General features: G+C 39.0%; 1 protein-coding gene across 1 annotated transcript in view; it reads left to right on the forward strand.

The window, feature by feature from the left end:
- LOC137605728 (calpain-5-like) overlaps positions 1 to 19,264 on the forward strand; it is a 38,723-nt gene extending 19,459 nt beyond the window's left edge. Inside the window, exons 4-13 of the mRNA XM_068330438.1 lie at positions 989 to 1,197; positions 4,604 to 4,796; positions 4,901 to 5,094; positions 7,731 to 7,808; positions 8,009 to 8,204; positions 8,285 to 8,407; positions 10,725 to 10,921; positions 13,192 to 13,313; positions 13,716 to 13,852; positions 13,929 to 19,264. Coding sequence (XP_068186539.1) covers positions 989 to 1,197; positions 4,604 to 4,796; positions 4,901 to 5,094; positions 7,731 to 7,808; positions 8,009 to 8,204; positions 8,285 to 8,407; positions 10,725 to 10,921; positions 13,192 to 13,313; positions 13,716 to 13,852; positions 13,929 to 14,105 — 1,626 coding nt within the window. The 3' untranslated portion in view covers positions 14,106 to 19,264. The remainder of the gene's footprint in view (positions 1 to 988; positions 1,198 to 4,603; positions 4,797 to 4,900; positions 5,095 to 7,730; positions 7,809 to 8,008; positions 8,205 to 8,284; positions 8,408 to 10,724; positions 10,922 to 13,191; positions 13,314 to 13,715; positions 13,853 to 13,928) is intronic.
- The last annotated feature ends 1,470 nt before the right edge of the window (positions 19,265 to 20,734 follow it).

The raw sequence follows: 20,734 nt of genomic DNA on the forward strand, positions 1-20,734 counted from the left end.
AATTGTGGACACCAGTATAGACCAAAGTCCAAAAGTTTTAAAACTACGTTGAAACCTGCCCAATCTCCAGTCAGAGTTCAATTCAGTTGAACTTTTTTTTTTTTAAATATGTTCTGAAGTGTCTGAATATGAGAATAACCTTTTTCAGTTTTAAGAAGGTGGGCAATATGGGACAGTGCTAGGCAACAGGAAGCACTGATGACGTACTACAGGGAACCCTGGGAGTTTCCTCAGGGAGCTTGCATGGTCCCAGCTCAGTGGACCAGTCATTTATTTTAGTGACATGGTGATGTGACGTATATGTGAGTCGTCTGCAGGGGTTTTGGTAAAGGATGATAGGACCGGATGACATTCCCTTGTGAAAACATTGGCTTATATTAATTAAAGATGCTGGAGGTTTATTAAACTGATTGATGTACTGATGTTTTATCTTTTATGACTAATAAATGGGTCTCTGTATATTTCTCATTGTGTAGTTGAGTCTTTACAGATTGAAATTATCTCATTTTAATCATTTTGAAAGTATACTGAATATACTCAAACAAAAGGTATACTGAATATAACAGTCATATTTGAATATTTTGTTGTGGCATTTTTTCCTCTAGTGAGATGCATATTTGTCAGGTGCTTGCGTACAAAATGCTGCTCAAGAATTTGATTTCCAAATATACAATAAAATGTTGTATTTCTGGCAGTGGGGTACCATTTGTCCTGGAGCTTTGTGAAAAGCTTTAAATGACACAAAACCTGAAAAGTAGATTTCTTTTTCTTCTTCTCCTTTCTTTTTTCCCCTTCAGGGGTCGCCATAGCGAATCAATTGCCTCCATCTAACCCTGTCTTCTGCATCCTCTTCTCTCACACCAACTACCTTCATGTCCTCTTTTACTACGTCCATAAACCTCCTCTTTGGTCTTTCTCTAGGCCTCCTGCCTGGCAGATTTCTAATATCTGAAAACCTTAAAATCTCCCATTTGTCTGTTTTTTTCAGGTAATTCCTGACTGGAAGGATCAGGAGTGGGATGATGACAAACCAGAGTCCTATGCTGGTATCTTCCACTTCCAGTTCTGGCGTTTTGGTGATTGGGTAGACGTTGTTATTGATGACCGGTTGCCCACAGTGAATGGACAGCTAGTCTACTGCCACTCCAATGACAGCAATGAGTTCTGGAGTGCATTGGTGGAGAAGGCCTACGCCAAGTAAGAACCTTTATGTGTGCAATTTCCTCCGGAATTAATAAAGTATTCATTAATCTACGTTTTTGTAAAAGAGTCTCTAAATGGTAGTCAAATATACTGTATTATATAACGTGATCCCTCGTTACTCTGCGTTCCAAGACCAGCAAATAGCGAAATTCTGAAATATCGCGACAAACTGTTTATTTTTATATGGTAATTTAGAGGTTTTTGAAGCCCCCCATACTGATATTAAACTACTTTCTTTCTGTATTACCTTTTCCCACACTCTTATAGACTTTTTAAAGTGCTTATAAAGTGTTTCTTTAATAAATGGAAGTGCGCGGCATCCATGAGTCTCGGAACACAGCGCTCTACCGGATGCTGTCAGCCAATAGAATTCGCTTATGGCATCACGTGACTACTTACTAAAAATGGGGTGAAGCCGGGCATCTTGAAGCGCATATTCGCGAGGGATTACTGTACTGTATTCTCCATGTTTGTACCTGCATTTGTTCCCGTTTTATTCCACAATAACTTCTCTCAGATCACAAGATAAGATACAGTACATGCATGTTGGTGTTACTCAGATGACCTGGAAGTACCATGATAAGCTCTCAGAAAGTATTCAGATTCACCAATTTCCCTTGTTTTGTAATTTGATTTATGGACTTCAGGGTTTAAGGGGTGAGTCTTCCCATCATATCCATTTATGCTCCAGATAGTCCAGGCTGTGGGGTGTGTGTTTTTTAGTTCTCACATGGGATTTTTTTTTACTATGAATGAAAGTAAAAGACCTAATCACATGTGAATATTGGGAAGCGTACGGAAAGGCATAGCTGTCACAGTCATGAGCCCCAGATATGTACTGGTGCAAACCCAGAGAAAAAAAATTCCAGTGGTTTGGGTCAACCACAATAAAAGTCCGGAAACTTATTGTGAGTCTGGATGGGGAGCAGTAGATCATTTGGATACTGTGAGGAATTGGCCTGCTCACCACTCTTCACGCTTCTCAATAGTGGCACATGACTGGAGTTTCCACAAATCACGTGAAGGAGTAACACGTTTATTAGACACGAAAACAAATTGCTCAGCATACGGAAGTGTTGCTGCCTGCTTCACAACAGCATCAGCTCTGGTGTAACTGCAATATAAAGATTGGAAAGGAGAAGAGCATCAGGTATCTAGGAGACAAGCTTGTGATGTGCATTCTGTTTGCTTGTGGATGTTAAATGCAGTCTGTTTTTCATCACGACCAACACCGAGTGCCTTGGCTTCTTCTCTGAAGGGGATATTATATTGCTTTGTGCATGTCTATTACAGTTGCAAACTTATTCCCACACATTGACAGCAGACAAGAGTTTACAAAAACAACAGCATGGTCTGTTTTAGATTGTGCTGCCCACTCCTCCAGTATAGATTTAATACCGTTATTTTTCCGTAGTGTTGACTTTGAAAAGTCATGCCACCATTAATGTTCATTTTAAAGGAAATTGTCTAAAAACAATCTGCTGAAAACAGAATTTTATTAATAAACAAAAAAATTCTATTAAAAACTTAAACTGCATAGTGTATTTTGACTCCAATTACACCATTACAGTTTTTTTTATAATTTCCATACTGAAGCTGAGTACAGCACTACCAATAGGCAGGACGAGACGTGACAGGGAGGTCAGTCCTTTAATATGTGTAAATGTGTAATAGTTCCGTCCTATTGGAAAGTGAAGCAGCATTGTCTGTGTTTATGAAGTGGAATGCTGAAATGGCAGTAGCCTATTCACCAACAGAGAACCACTTACTGTTTAATGGAACTTATTGCTGTGTGGGTTTGGAATAGTAGCTTGTCAAGCTTGAGCTGCTGCATCTACTGCCTCTCAGATTTTTAACCGGATAAATTATTGTGGAAGAACTTTCACATCAAAATGCCTTTGCTTTTAGTATGGAGTGAAAAACTGGTTTGATGTCTTCAGTGGAATTATCAACACTGCTTCATTAGTCATATATATTTGTATGTATGTTTTTGTTGGGCCCATAAGCTGCTCAAACTTTTTTTATGCTTGAATTTCATCAACATCGTTGACAAAGAAACCTTGATGAAATTACTTTTGAGCTTGTCTTAAGTTTTAAAGTTTGAATATGTATATTTGATTCTAATGCTGTTTGAAATGTTTTTTTTCTGTTGACAATACTGAGGAAAATGTGCTTTACCTGAAGGCCAGGTAATGGGTGTGACTATTGTGCTACCTAAAAAATATTCCTTAGTTCCCAGACCCAGCTGGATCTTGCTGCACCCACAGCCCTTTTCAGCAGAGGATTAGTTTCCCTATGCACCTATTCTTATTTCTTTAAATAAGAATCAATCAGCTTACTGGCAAGAAAACAGTTGGATCATGTCCCAGATATCTTAGTCTGTTTACCAAGAAGGTGTAAGTTAGATTCCCAGACTCCAGCTGTCATGTTCAGTGGTAAGCATTATTAGCAGAGGTACTTCACAAATAGAATTAGTTGTATTATGCCCAGCTTGTTCAAGAACAAAACCAAGAAGACCCACAGTTTACAATTAACTGTAAATTCATTTAAAGAATAGAAGTCAACAAAAGAGCGAACAAAACAACCAAACAAAACAACGCTGGGGTGCCTGGAAACACAAGATCTGATTTGATAAAATGAGCTAAAGTACTTCCAGATGGCTGCTGGAGGAGCTCAGAATAGTTTGTTATTGTGCTCAGTGTCCATGTTAACTATCTTCCCAAACCAAAACCAGTGCAGCTTCTAAAGAGAAAGCAACAAGTCACACAACACACAACTACAGCAACGTCAAATGACAGAGGAGCTAGCTGCTCAAACTAACTACCTGCACCCTGTTCATGTGCATATTTATGTACCGTGACACCGTCTGTATTGGGGAACACAAGCTGTCTCAGTCAATAGTTTGGTGCTCCAGAGAACTGCTGAACAAAAACCAACCAAAACATAAAAACCCTTCTGTGTGAGAGAACTCTGCTACAGCCTTCATGAGGGAAACAACTGCCCAAGTCTCCACCTCCAGTCCGACAGCCACAGAGCATAACTTAATGTCACCATTCTCTGAATGCAATATTTTAATTATTGTTAATGTACAACAATAAAAACTTTATATATGATTAAAGATTAAATTAACATGAAATCAACTTTATTAATCCCTGAAAAGAATTTGTTCACTGTAGTCAGTCTATGTTAATCAAGGCATAGTTTATATGTGTACAGGCGACACACACACATAGACTTGGTGGACCGAGCTACTGCTGCCCCTGACAAGAACAGTAAAGCTGAGTCAACGATGACGATTTTTATATTCGGTGGTCATGTCGACGTTCTCTTTATATGAGGCTAGATATTTGGTACCCATTTGAGTGTTGAATTGTTACTGATTGCCCTTCCTTTTTTGTAGGATGTGTGGCTGCTATGAGGGGCTAGATGGAGGGAACACCGCTGATGCACTTGTGGATTTCACTGGAGGCGTGTCAGAACCGATGGACCTGACAGAGAATGGCTTCAAAGAAGACAAGGAGAAATGTGACGAGCTGTTTGAGAGAGTCCTGAAAGTCCACAACAGAGGAGGCCTCATAAGCTGCTCCATCCGGGTGAGGAGAGGACAACGCCTCTCAAATCCTAAGAGGCGTTGTCCAGCCTGCAGGTAGCAGTCAGTTTGCTACCTGCAGACTGACTGAATTTAGCTGTCGTCTAGGCAACCAGCGCAGCAGACATGGAGGCCCGCCTGGCCTGTGGCCTGGTGAAGGGCCACGCCTACGCAGTGACAGATGTCCGCAGGGTGAGGCTAGGTCATGGCCTGCTGGCGTTCTTCAAGTCAGATAAACTCACTATGATCCGCATGAGGAACCCCTGGGGTCAAAGCGAGTGGAGTGGACCCTGGAGTGACAGGTAAAGATGAAGCTGAAGAGAACAGGAACAACAAAATGATGTCTCTCATTCATTCTTTCTTTTTTTTTAAAAATCATCCCATGTGTAGAATGAAAATTAGTTTCCCAATGCACAATTGTGACCAGAACTACAGTAAGCCTGATTCATTGATAGTGAATGGAGTGAGAAGAGGTCAATCACTGGAATCCAACACTGCATTTCTTCAGTACTCATAAAAATAGGCTTGGGTTTTTTCCTTTTATTGTTTTCTATTCTACATTATGAAATTCATTTAAAAGATTTTAAAGACAGAACGTAAACTTAAACTTAAAAAAACAAAAAAAACATGACCGAAGCTGTTCATCAGTTGTTATGTTCTGATCCAATTCTCATATCATTCTTGATTTGCTAGACCTGGCTCTGGGTCTTCAATCATAAGTTTATAGGTATTTGTTTCAAGACCCAATCATTGCAAAGTGCAAGTAAAGTCATTCCAAGTACAAGTAAAGTCCCAGTTGTTGCTTCTGAGAGGAAAACTGAATATAACAGAAGTTCTTGCTGAATAAGCCAGTGTTCGTCTTCATTTTTTTCAACGACATGAATAGTTTACATACAGTACATCTTCCAGGCATCGTACAAGATTCTGCAGAATTAGTAGAATATTTTCACCCTTTTAACTCCCAAGTTAGTCGTCATCATCATCATCATTTCTGCTAATTAATAGGAGATTATTCATTTTGTGAAAATTCTAAAAATCATTAACAGATTATCAAAGGGTTTTCTATCCTTTACAGGCCTTTTGACAGGGCCTATTTTCTGGTACTCCCTATAGTCAAAACACAAAAGGATGATGCTTTCCCCCCAATTCACCGTATATGTGGAGATAATGTAAGCATTTCAAAGTATCAACAAGTTAGTAAAGGAAATGACAGGGACTTTAAAATACAGAATTAATCATCTGCTTGGAGGAAGTTGATTGAATGATTTGCACGCTCTGTTTACAAGGTCTTTATTTCAGAATGTGTGTAATTGCTTCAGCTCGGCATTCAGTAACCGTGAGTTCTGGAGATGAACAACCAATGTTTTGTATAGATAGTCTATCGAAGGTTTTATCAGTGTTTATAGCTATTCTGTGTTTGGCTTTGTCTTCCATTTTGCCAGACGAACAATACTGAAGTTTACAGAAGCTATTTGCTGCCAAAAAATTTTAAAGAAATCCAGTGTGGTCTGGATTTATTAATTGTGACAGAAATTGGCTGAGCCTGTTAGCAGGGCTTTAGACATTCATTCATATACCTTCTTTGACCTGCATTAGTTGTCCGTTTTCTGCTGTTATAAAAGGATTTAAGACAGACTAGACATGAGTTATTTAGTTTTATTTTATATACTGTTGTAATCCCCGAAGGGAAATTAATAGCACACTCTAGTAATCTGTCAATCACATGTATATACTGTATATTAGGGTGTACAGGCCCTGAACACACATACACACATTAGGGGCCTGTAGGCATGCAGTGGGAGGGGCAGACAGCAAGAAGGGCGGGCAGCTCCTTCTTGGTGCGCCCTAATGAGCAACTTTTTAAGGGGGACGGCGCCTTGCTCAAGGGTGCCAGCTGTGCTCTGGAGGTGAGCTGACACCTCCCACTGTCAGCTCACACTCCGATTGGCTGGATGGGAGCAGGAATCAAACTGGTGATCTTGTGTTCATTGGACGACCTGCTCTACCACTGACCCACTGCCACCCCCCTGTATGCATACATACAATTAATTTACCGTGTAAGGTGTAACCCCAATGCTAGTACATATACTGTACTACATGGTATACTAGTACAAGAGACTGCTTTTCCTTTTAAAATAAGCTATGATGTCTTCCGTAGTACAAAAGAATTCTGACGGGAAACACTGTCTCTGAGAATATAAGCTACAGGATGTCTGCTACCTGAAAAACTTAACATTGTTGACATTTTCTCAAATTAACTTTGTCTTCCTGATAATAAATGTGATTATTAAATCTCAGTTGCAAATGCTTTAGATATTATAATGGTTTCATTAATACAGTATTGTCTTTAACATGAAAAAATGTGTTGTATTCATGTTTAAAGCTTTAGAGACTACAAGTTGTGGTCTATATCTACCTGTTTTTGTTCCTTTTCTACTGAGGCATCAGACTAGAACAGGGCTATATTTTCACATCACTCATGAGCAGGACCACACAAAACTTTTACTTCTTCAACTGAGAAAACAACTCATAACCCAGCGTGCTAACTTTCGTGCTGGCTACTTGACAATCTGCTGCAAACAATACCTGTGCTGACGAAACCCAATTTTCTGATTAGTTGAGACGTATAGAAATGCATAGTTGATCCCCATTAACAACAAAAGTGAAAGAGAATGTTCTTCTACTGAGAAATAATCTATTTAAGTTACTTTATTCCCTACATGTCTATGGTGAGTGGAAATCTGTGAAGGAGAAATTGTTAAATGGGTGGAATACACTTTGTTAAAACAAACTTAATATCTTCCAGTTTGTACATTAACTGATGTCAGAATGGAAACTTGAACTTGAAATAAAAATGGAAACTACTTCCTAGTGCTCATTTTTTTTATGTCTCATCAAGCTGAAAGACATTTATCGGAAATTTTGTTGTTGTCTGCAGTTCTGAGGAGTGGAAAAAAGTCAGTAAAAGTGAGAGGGAGAAGATCGGAGTGACTGTCCAAGATGATGGAGAATTCTGGTGAGTGTTAGAGCAGCACTGCCCTCTGCTGGATGTCACTGAAACTTAAAGTAATCCTCATTATAGTGGAATATTGATAAGTAATGTCCTTATTTGTGGAATTCATTGATTTCTTATTTCCAAACATATCTTTATTCATCACAAACATCTCTGATTTTGACTTTTTGAAACTTAAATCAGATTTTCCTTCTCTTCTACAGGATGACGTTTGATGACTTCATTGCTAACTTCACTGATCTCATCCTGTGCCGTCTTATCAACACATCTTACCTGAGCGTCCATAAGACCTGGGAGGAGGCCGTGATGAATGGCTCTTGGCGTCGCCATGACGACCCTATTCTCAACCGAGCTGGAGGTTGCACCAACAACAAACAATCCTTCCTCCAGAACCCTCAGGTGTTCATTTTTCTTTGATTCCAGGTTTGTTGGTGATACAAAAGAGTGCAATCTAACAGTGAGTTGTTCTTCTGTTGCAGTTTTTGTTTGATGTGACAAAACCGGAGGATGAGGTTCTGATCTGTCTGCAGCAGAGAGACCGCAGAGCCACACTGAGAGATGGAAGAGGAGAAAACCTAGCTATCGGATTTGACATACACAGGGTTAGCTCACAAGATATTCAGCTATGTTACTCACAGAGAACACGACAAATAAAATAAAAACCTCAGAAGGTGTCAATGTCTTAAAGGGCCAGGTCAGGAAGAACCCTAAAGGTATATTTTTAAATACTATATTAATCCCCTGAGGGAATCTTTTTTCTCTGCAGTCGATCCATCCCAGTGGAGTTGTGGGAAGTCCTCAGGGAATCCAGGGAGCATGTTGGGGTTAAGTGTCGAGCAAGACAGGTGATATAAGGCATATAGACAGAAAAAACAATGTCATTTCAAAATCGGTCCTCAATAAACCAATATTTAGTTCTCATTAATTCTGGTATGAGTTCCTCTGGAGATACTCAGACACGTGTTTGGCAGCTACCTTCTCCAGAGTCTATCTCGTAGACTGGTAATTTATGTGTGCCGTGTAAGGTACCCTAGCTTTGGGGCTGACGATGCTTTTATGTTCTTACCCACCTTCCTGCCCAAATGCTTGTAGTCTGGGTGAATTAATCAAGGTCTGACAGAGGCCCAGATCTTTCTCCCTGGACGTATCACTGAAGTTGTATTTGAAGTTGAAGTCCATCTTGGGGTTGGAGCAAATCAGTTATCCGCTGTGTTTCTGTCCTGTATGTGGAGAATGTCCTGCAAAGGATGCCATGCAGCTGCTGCCACACGTTATTCAGCTCTTATTTAAGCTGTTGGATCATTGTTGGTCATCATGTGGTCTCTTCCAACCCAAAACATTCAGCTAGCAGGCTAGGAATAATGATGTCATTGTCTGTACACACCAATCACATGCATCCTAATATTGTTTATCCAAAGATTGACTCGGCATCCTCGTCAAACACCGACTTCTTTTTTGTTCTTGGCTTTGAGTTGCTTCACTTGATTGCGTTAATGCGCTGCATTTGTGCGGGGCTCCTGTCTGGATACTTCAAGGTTACTCCAGGCTCGACATCCCCTGGATCACAGTGGGGGAACTTTCCAAGTAGAGTAACTCCAGTACCGTCTGCATCTATTTTCATTTCATTTTGGCCTGGTGGATTTTCAGGCCATGTCAGTTTTTTTTACATATCTTGCAAATAACAAATGTCCCACTCATTTCTTTTCATACACATTTTGTATTTAGTTTGCCATATGTCCACATCCTTTTGTTTGTCTGAATGAGATGCTCTCTGGCATCCCTTGGGTTTTTGTTTTGCATATTGATCCATCCCTTCTTGTGGATTATTTAAAAAAAATGTGGGCCAGCTGATCCTGTCTAGTAGTCACCATTCTGTTCTTGTTGGTTCCACACAGGTAGAACAGGTGTCTGTTTTTGAACATGTTTTAAGCCTCCAAAAAGAAACAAAACTATTAAAAAAAAGTCTAAAATTTAAACCAATAGACCTTGTGCTGAAAAAGCGGACTAAAGTCTTTATCCTCATCCTTTCATTCCATAAAAACATAATGTCCTCCGAGGGAAATGAGCTGTATAAAAGGGACTAAAGATGCAATAAAAATGTAATGTGTTCTTATTTTTTTTGGACCAAAGAGTCAGTTTTGTTTTTCAGTTCAGAAAAGAAAAAAATCATAATCTAAACAATAAAGTTTTCTCTAAATTAGAGATGTAGATTAATTGTTTTCAGTTCATAAACACATAGCATCCTATTGTACATGCATATAAGTAGAATCTGTTCAGGCAGAACTGAACTTAACAACCACTTAATTTCACAAGCTTGGTGCATTCGTCATTAACTATCACAACCCACATTCATACGTCCACTTACATGCATCATCTGTCCACTCAGATTGTTTGACTTTTGACTTTTATATGAGCATTTTGAACTTTGGTAGGAAGGAAGTCAGTGCATTTTTCAAACAAGAATGTAAATGTTCATGGCACACTGTTCATCTGTGTTGGTGTTAACATTATTAAGTGTTGAGAAAGATGATTCAGGGGTATATGTAGAGCCAAACAGTCAAGTTTTCTGCTGACATTTTATAAAGGAAAGTAAATATCACATGTCATCTATATCCAAACGGAAGAAGGGACACAAACGTGTCTGGTTCCGATCAATAACTTTATGTTAAGTTCATGTGTCTTTATCTTACAACATAAAAGACTGTGGAATTATAAACAGACGTTGGTCATAGCTTACTTCAAATTTCAAACTAACTTTTAATAGAATAGGTCTAGGATATTATGGGGTCTACAAAAAGACACACCATGACCAAACAGCTAAGCTTTTACTGTATATTCTGATACTATTGTGTGTAAAGTATGTTTACAGCCGTTGTGGGAGTTGAAATGGAGATTCTACTGTTCTGTCTTTGTGTCCAGGTGGAGTTGAATAGGAAATACCGTATGCATGTCACCCAACAGAAGGTTGGTGGAAGCATCTACATCAATTCCAGGTCTGTATTTTCACGTATCGACCTGACAGAGGGACGCTATGTCATCATTCCCACAACTTTTGACCCGAACCTGGAGGGAGATTTCCTGCTCCGCATCTTTACTGATGTAACGTCACACTGCAGGTAGAGACACTGGCCTCAGGTCCAGTCCACTTTTTATTGTGTCATAAGTTTTTTCTAAATGTTTGATCACAAACAGAGACATTTAAAAAAGCCTCTATAACAACTTCAATATGACTACACTTTTAAAAAGTTTAGCATTTGAGGTCTGTATAGTCAAAATCTCAAATTTGAAAATTTGCAAGATTTCTTAAAATAGGCTTGGGTAACACTGGTAGATGAGACTAGTTCTGTTCTAGTTCTTTATGAATTGGTCTCTAGTAACAAGGATTTCCACATCATCAGCAGCCACATTAAGAGAAGTATTGTGTAAAATCAGCAGAACAAATTCCTTTCTCAGTGACCCCTTTAGTTTGTCCAAACTGGACCATCCTCACAACGCCACCTGAGAGTGTGTGTTCAGGGTATGCCAGCAGTCTGCATGGTTAAGAGAAATGGTACCATGCAGCATAGAGGATAAAATTACAGCATATATGCCACAGTTTTTCTCAGATTAACAGTCCCACACCTGAAGACACCTGTATTGCAATACCAATGTACAAATACACAAAGACTCCTGATCCAGCACCTCAGTTCTGCCCTGAGGCATAAAAAACTGAGACCCCATGATGTCTTCACTGCTTTTAAACCAAAGGTGTGGCAGAATACAAGTGCAGCCGGCTCAGTGGGAAATTGTTGTCTGTGGAGTTACATTGAATATCTGACAGACCATCCTGTCGAGAACATTGTGTACTGATGATTTAGCAGGTAGTTACATCTGAATGCCATCTACACAACTGTGAGCTGAACTACCTAATCTGTGGGTGATATCAGCCAGTGGCGCATGAATAGAGAAAATGGGACAGTACCAGGGACAGACCCTTAAGGAATGCTGTACTTTAATCAGCCTTTATTTCACCAGGAAATGGAAAATGTTTAAATCCAAGAAATATGTGCTATGAAAAAAATCGACAACAAAACAAGTGACATCTTTATACATGGTGGTCTCTAAAGAAAAACATGCACATTTGGAACAATGTTCTTCATAATTTCCTTAAACTTGTCGGTTGAGATGCGCAAATCTATTCTTTGTTCCCTTTGCAAATTGTCTTTTGTGAAATGTAGAAGAATGCGATTTTCTCACTTTTGTTAAAACTAGGGTTACATTGAAAAGCAGTCAGAAAAGAATAGTTGTAACTGCCAGCGCCAACACACAGAGAGAGGTATAGAGATGAACTGCATGTCAAGCATTACATAATGAATCAGTTCCAGGCACTAAGTAAGCTTCCATTTTGTTTCTTTAGCACTGGAACTAAAACAAATGTTTTTCTAAAGTTAACACAATCATCATTTGGGTTCCTAAACTGATTTTTCCATATATACATTAAATTACAATTCTTTATCTTTGTACCCACATATTTGTATGAGGTGGACCTTTCCAAAAATTTACTGTCAGAAGTAAAAATGCTGAGATTGTAATTCTTCATGTATTTCCACATGGTGGTACTATGCAATTTCCTCCGGGATTAATAAAGTATCTATCTATCTATCTATCTATCTATCTATCTATCTATCTATCTATCTATCTATCTATCTATCTATCTATCTATCTATCTATCTATCTATCTATCTATCTATCTATCTATCTATCTATCTATCTATCTATCTATCTATCTATCTATCTATCTATCTATCTATCTATCTATCTATCTATCTATCTATCTATCTATCTATCTATCATTGTTTGCACTAGTCTCAGCTGACACCAGTAATGGAAACAGGAAAATACAACCATTAGCTTTGCCCCATCACATAAAGCAGACTGAGTGAAACTAAAGCACAACTACAGCCATGAGTTTCTGTCAGACTTTACAAACCACTGCAGGAGCCAATGACTGGGAGAGCTAGGACAAATTAGTTCTGTCTGTGCTACACTAAATTAGCACAGACAGAACCACGGCCTCACCTAAAGCTGCCTCCATAAGGAATGCCATCAACACTGTAATAGGATGTAGAAGCATGGTAGATGTGGAGGTTTTAGTGATAGGATCCCCATCAAACTGGCTCTTCCAGTATCTCAGCAAACATTTTCTTGTTGGATATCATGGCGGATTTTATCAGCCTATTGAGATTCAGTCAGTGTGGAAGGAAAAACTACTCCATCTTTGTATTCACTGTGACACCGTTGCCGGAAAATTTACCAGTTTGCATCCAGAGGATGGTCTGTTTAACTGAATGAACTTCAGATCATGAGCTATTGATGGCTGAAATGTAGTGCACCGTCTGTTCTGTAGGGAGCTGGTTCTTGACAAGCCCCCACAGACCTGCTGGTCTGGGTTGTGTGGTTACCCCTCTTTGGTGTCTCAGGTCCACATCCTGAAGGCTGATGGACTTGCTGGTCAAGACTCTAACGGAGGTACACAAGACACTCCTTACAGTACTAATTTCTAGTGTATTTCATTTCATTTCTCTTATATTGGGTTATCTTACCTTATCATTAGGTGATATAGTATTAGGTGATATTATATTATGTGATGTTATATAAAAATAAAATACATTCAGTTAGTCATGTTCTATTTGTTTTTGAATCTAGTCATTTGAGCTAATATGTACAATTGCAGACAAATATTGGTCCTGTATTGTCTTGTTTTTAAGTACTTATTGTATACAGTATAAAGTTTTACATACAGCCTCTGTGACTTGTTGGAGCTAAATTGTTGGATTTTAAAAGACACTTTAAAAGTAAAGTTACACACTAACATAATGTATTGTGTGTGTGTGTGTGTGTGTGTGTGTGTGTGTGTGTGTGTTTCACTAGCATGTGACCCCTACGTTATAATTCATTGTGAAGGACAGAAGGTGCGCTCTCCGGTCCATAAAAAGACTTGCAGTCCTGTTTTCGATACAAAGGGTCTTTTCTATAGGAAGAAAGCCAACCAACCAATCGATGTTGAGGTTAGTGTGTGTCTGTGCGTATGAGGTTTGTTGTCTTCAACTTAAATTAGTGAATTAATGTCTCCATTTGTCCTAGATTTACAACCACAATGCGCTCATGGACTCCTTCCTCGGTCAGGTGACCCTGTCAGTTGACCCAGGCGCATTTCAGCAGACCCTCCACCTGAGAGACAAGGGTGATCGTCGTAATAATGACCTGCGTGGAACCCTCACCGTTGTCATATCAACCAGCACAGTGCTCACTGACATCTGACATAAAACCAGTTCAGTCAAAGGTCACCAGTCATATCTGAGGGAAATGCTACAACGTTAGGTATCGTTATTAAGAATATCTGCAAAAATAAAAAAGGGGGGTGGGGGTGGGGGGTTGCTGCAAATTATCCAACAGCTGCGTTCCTTACATTTCATTCATTCATTTTGACATAACATCACAGTAATAATATTTCAGAATTAAATATTTAGCACTTATTTTAAGGTGTGATTAATTCTTACATATAAGGTAACAAGTAACACGGGGCTAACACTGTTTCAGACTGACTTGTACAAACTGACTGATCTTACAAGTATGACTTTAACCAACTTAGTGCAGTTCCTTTGAATCAGTTAAATTTAGGTGTCTGTAGCATCAGATGGTCTGTGGTGTCAAATGTAGCAGTAAGGTCTAATAAGATGAGTACAGAGACAAGTCCCTCATCTGATGTGACTTTGAACAGAGTTGTCACCACGCTATGATGATTTCTTAAGCCTGAATGAAAACTAGTGACTGTGATGTAGAAAATCAAATAACTGATGAACAATAGTTCCTCCAGAAGTAGTTTATATTGCACCTTTCATGCAAAGTTGCAAAACATCCACGCCCATTACAAAGAAAGATACATGAAAGGAAGAGCCACAGAGACATAAAACAATGGCACCAATAAAAAGAGTGAAAGATAAACTCAATAAGATAAATAATAGTAAGAATGAGTTGAGAGAATGCTTGGCTAAAAAGGCAGCTGTTAAGGTTCCTTTTATAAATATCCAAAGATCATGAATCGCTGTGACAGACTGTTCCAAAAGTAAGGACCTTTCCTGCTAAATGCAGCCTCCCTGGATGTCTTAATCCTCACCCCAGGAATTGTTTGGTACCATTTAGGTGTTGATCTATTCTTCAGAAGAGAGACTAACTAGAGCACTTTTCAATGCTGATGGGAAAGTACAAAACATAATTTACATTTTCTAACACGTCATCCTCTAGAAAAATTTAAAACAATGTAATAAATCAAATCTAATGGGAATAAGGCAGGGGTAGAACTTCAGTTGCTTAACGTCCTTAGCATTATACTGTGTTATCAACAGCATTGACAACAGTAGTATAAAGGTAAATCATGATTGATTGGTAAATACAATCGGATTTTAGTTGTGATGAAAGCTGCAAAATTCCACAAATAGAACAAGAGGAGATTTCACAAAAGCATCATGGAGATGGCTTTATGAGACTGTGAATAGTTTAGACTTGTCAGAACTATTTGACTACTTTAGAAGTAAAACTTGAAGAATAACCGTGTCTTGAATTTAAAATGGTTTTGTTACACTATGTGAGACGACCTTTAAAAATATTGTAATGCCCTTGCAGTTTACATTTTTTTGTGCACAGCTCTTCTATAGTTTTTCTTTAAATTATCTTTTTTTGTCTGTGGTGGTTTTTGTTTACGCTTAATCGTTCCAAGACTGGTCCTAAAGTGTCAAGGGTATTCTTTTAGTCATTAATACCGGTGATGCTGAATTTGTCGTTTAAGGCAGGGGTCCCCAACCCCTGGGTTGCGGACTGGTACCGGTCCGTGGGTCATTTGGTACAAGGCCGCACAGAAAGAAAAAATAATTGACATTACTTCCGTTTAATTAATTTTGGAGTCTGAAAGATCTTTTATTGTGAAAAATTACCCGATTTTCTGTTACATCCGTCTACGTCTATGTTAGTGGCGACCTGCAACATTAGGTTCCGGGCAGCACAGAAAGTTTGACTTTCTTTTTTTTTATTGATTACCAGTCTAAAGATGTTTTATTTTGAAAAGTGACGTCTGTGCGGAATAACAGGTTACTAGCAGTTATCCCTAACTTAATAATAAATAATAATAATAACCATTACTTTAATTGTCCCTCTTGGGGAAATTCTTTTTACACATCACACTTCACATGTACATATATATGTTAATTACACACACAGCGGTTACAGGCCCCAGAACACAGCACACACTAGGGGCCTGTAGACATGCAGTTAGAATAGAGAGTTAGTATATAGATAGATAGATAGATAGATACTTTATTAATCCCGGAGGAAACTGCATATATCCTCCTTGTCTTATGTTCTATTATATAGAACATAAGCACCCACAACTGCGCCAGTGTTCTGGATTAAAGTCAAGGCAGATTATCCTGAGATTTCCCCCCCCCAAAAAAAACCACAAAAAAAACCTGCTTCCATTTCCAACCTCCTATCTTTGTGAAGTGGGATTTTCTTCAGTGACCGTAAAGACAACCCAATTGTGGAGTAGACCGGACGTTCGGAACACACTTCAGTTGTCATTGTCCCCCGTTACCCCTAGATCAGCGGTCCCCAAACACTAATTCTCAATATTGTAATTATTATTACTTGATTGACTTGTTCACCCTTTTATTGGAAATGATCAGTGCTTCTCCTACATTGAATTCACTGTTTGTAAGTCGCTATAATTCAAAATAAACCTCATTAGTGCCGTCACTTCAATCGAGTTTTTAATATGATTATTTCTTACGATTATTTTGTTTACAGAGATGTTGATTATCAATTTATGAAAAAAAGGTTGTTTATTGTCTGTTGATTTTACATGAAACCACTGTGGATGATTTATTATTAGACTACAGCTGTCCTTGCATCATTAACAATTATCGAGCAAATGAAGGCCAGTCTGAAAATATTGTCTTTGATCAAACCCGTCCGTGGTACAAAAACGGTTGGGGACCGCTGGTTTAATTAAGGAGAAGACTGTCTGGGGTAATATTAAAAGTATTTATATTAAAGTGTTTTATTCGATTCAAGCTGTTGTTTGATTATACTGTAATACTTTAGAGACAGAGCTAGAGGATGACAGCAGTACTCACAGGAACATATGGAAGTGGTTAGAGATTTCTGGAACAATAATAGATAATACATCAATTGACAATTGACCTCCATGGGGGCCATTTGACATTTTACAAGGTCCACAAACCGGGTTCAGTGTGGAGCATCAGTTGTCATGGTGACCTAGCCAGGTTAACAAGAGAAACTAGCCTCACGTTGTAGCACATCCCTCATGAAAGTTTACTAAATTCCAAGTTTACACCAAGTTTTTCTTTGTTTGCCTATAATTAAAATTATTCAGCGAGAATCAAAATTTTCTTGTTTTGAAGATTGAACATCCAGTAAGTATGAGATCACAGAACTGATGAAATCACAGCTGTGTTTGAGTCTAATCTACATACATGTTTGTTTACAAAATCATGTGCCATGGCAGGAATGAATGCTAGCTAGCCATCTCTTTTTAAATTTTAATTTTGTTTACAGCTGGTTATTTTACCCTCAGCAGAACTATTGCTACATCTGTTTAAACTGTGTAATTACCACAAGATGGTAGTAGCTACATTTGAAGTATTGTATGCGAATTTGAAGGAGTCCACAATGTTCCTATAAATGTTTTACCAGAAAAGCCTCACAATAATATTTTCAATTGCTAGGTCTTTTAACATCAAAGACATACAGTAGTACCTTGACATACAAGTTATTTGAGATATGAGCTGTTGCGCTGTCTGTTTTTTGTTTGACATACAAGCAAAATACGATATACGAGCCGTGCTTCGAGAAATCACCACTAGTTGGTGGATGGATACATCAGCTGATACTGAATCTTGCTTTACCACATGTTGGCGGATGGATGCAAGATCAGCCAAGACCAGATCGTGTTCTCCTTTGTGGCATAAAAATCAGGGCTTTTGAACCAGAATTGTTTGTCAATTGGTTCATTCCAAACAGAAACAAAATTTTAACATTTATGGTTTTACGTACCACGCAAGAATTAAAGTACCTCAACCAGTTAGAAATTTTTTTTATAGTTCTTGAACCGGTTAATAATGTTCCTTGAAAATTTAAATAGGTAGCTTTAGGACTTTTAAATTTGCAATTAATTTACACACTGTAGATGTGTCCCTACAGTAAACAGGACAACAGCACTGATCCAGTTATGGAACAGAGGATGAAGAATCAGAGGGTGACGGAGAAGTTGCGGCAGATTATGATACAACAAAGTTTGCGTATGTCAGAGCGAATACGGTCTCGCTCTGACTGAAGCATCTCGTGATCGGTCAAGAACAGAAAGAAAACACTGATTAATGTCCAGAGCATCAGAGAAAGCCCACCGAAGGAGATAAATTGCACAAAGCACTGGCAGTACAGGGAACTTTGCTCTGGAAATGTCTGGCACCTAATAAGTAAATGTCTAAATCAAACATATTTTTAAGATTGATAGACTGCAGTGTTTACCTGTTCTGCATATAATTGAGATGGGGAGATTGTCTTTTCCCTGGACTGCTGGTGATATGCCTCAACTTCTCGCTGCTCTCATCACGCATTGAGTGAATAACCGGAAGAGAAACATGAGATCAGATATTTGTTTCAACAACAACAAAAAAGACAACTGGTATCGACTGTATCAACTGGCTACAATTATTTTGAATAACTGATTCTGTTACTGAACATTAAAAAACATGAAATTTTTGGTTTAGTTTTTGTTCCTGGCAAGGTACCAAAAGTTTCTGGTTTTCATTCCATGAACCGGTTCAAAGCTCTGGTAAAATGTAGCGTGCGTGTGCTCATGACTTTTTGCAATTCTTTTCATACTTTATCATAGTTTACGTAAGTTACGTTTAAGTTTATGATTAATTATGCACAGGCAACGGTGTGGGTTCGGGCTTTTATGCAAGGCTGGAATGGATTAAATTGTTTATAGTTATTTTACTTACTTTAAAGAATAAGATTAAAGATTAAAATCCACTTTATTGTCCCCAACGGGGAAATGATCTCCTCACTCGGACTTTACACACATACATATGTGTTACTATACTTGCGAGTTATTTGACTTATGAGCTCAGTTACGCAACGAATTAAACTTGTAACTCAAGGTACTACTGTGGTAGAAGAGGTTACTGCAACATGATCATCATTCCAAGACAAGTCTGCTTCAAGTAAAGGTCTAAATAAAGTTTCTGGTTACTCTTAGATATGCTAGGTTTTTAGAAAAAACATCTTTTCCATTTACTGCTTTGATATTATTTTATGTCATTTTATATTGTCTTTCATATTCTCTCTTTTTTGTTGAAACATACTCTACCAATAAATTTGGTCTGCCTCTCGTCACCACACAGGGGTTGCTAATCATTTCTGTGTACACACTGGTTACAACATAACCAATGCTGAAAAATTAGCCTCAAAATATATTTAACAGCATAATTTAAATTGACTCTACATAATCAACCTTGAAAAGCTTGCAGCAGCTTGAGTGCAACTACCAGGACATGGTGCTTCCGAAGGCTCACGCACAGACACAAATATGGCAGTACAAAGAAAAAGCATTTTATATATATATATATATATATATATATATATATATATATATATATATATATGTGTGTCATCCTCAAGCTCGGGTCCTCTACCAGAGGCCTGGGAGTCTGAGGGTTCTGCGCAATATCTTAGCTGTTCCTAGGATTGCGCTCTTCTGGACTGAGGCTTCAGATGTTGTTCCAGGAATCTGCTGGAGCCACTCTTCCAGTTTGGGGGTCACTGCCCCAAGTGCTCCTACTACCACGGGGACCACATTAACCTTGACCTTCAACATCTGTTCCAGCTGTTCTTTCAACCCTTGATATTTCTCAATCTTTTCATGTTCCTTCTTCCTCATGTTGGCGTCAGCTGGAATCGCCACATCCATCACCACTGCTCTCTTCTGCTCTTTGTCCATCACCACTAGGTCCAGTTTGTTAGCCAGCAGCTGTTTGTCGGTCTGGAAGCTGAAGTCCCACAGGATCTTAGCCTTGCCGTTCTCAATCACCTTTGCTGGTATGTCCCATTGGGATTTGGGTACTTCTAGTCCATACCGGGTACAGATGTTCCTGTACACTATCACAGCTACTTGGTTGTGCCTTTCCATGTATGCTGCGCTGATGAGCATCTTACACCCTGCTACCACATGCTGGACTGACTCTGGGGCTTCTTTACATAGCCTGCAGCTTGGGTCAGATCTACTGTGGTAGATATTGGCCTCTATTGCCCTTGTACTTAGGGCCTGTTCTTGTGCTGCCATGATCAGTGCCTCTGTGCTGTCTGTCAGTCCAGCTTTATTCAGCCATTGGTAGGTCTTCTTGATATCAGCCACTTCCTCTATCTGACGGTGGTACATGTCGTGTAGGGGCTTGTCCCTCCATGTTGTCTCCTCCTCAGGTTTCTGCTGTCTAAGGCATTCACTGAGCAGTTCATCTGTTGGGGCCATCTTCCTGATGTACTCTTGGATTTTTGATGTCTCATCCTGGACAGTGGCCCTGATGCTCACTAGTCCTCGGCCTCCCTCTTTCCGCTTAGTGCACAGCCTCAGGAATGCTGGAACCTGGGTGAAACCCTCCATGCATGGTGAGGAGCTTTCTAGTCTTAATATCTGTGGCTTCTATCTCCTCCTTTGGCCAGCTTATGATCCCAGCGGGGTATCTGATGACAGGCAGTGCATACATGTTGATGGCTCGGACCTTGTTCTTGCCATTCAGCTGACTTCTCAGGACTTGCCTTACTCTCTGGAGGTATTTGGCTGTGGATGACTTCCTTGCGGCCTCCTCATGGTT

Source organism: Antennarius striatus, chromosome 2 (assembly GCF_040054535.1).
Source record: "Antennarius striatus isolate MH-2024 chromosome 2, ASM4005453v1, whole genome shotgun sequence".
NCBI lineage: Eukaryota > Metazoa > Chordata > Actinopteri > Lophiiformes > Antennariidae > Antennarius > Antennarius striatus.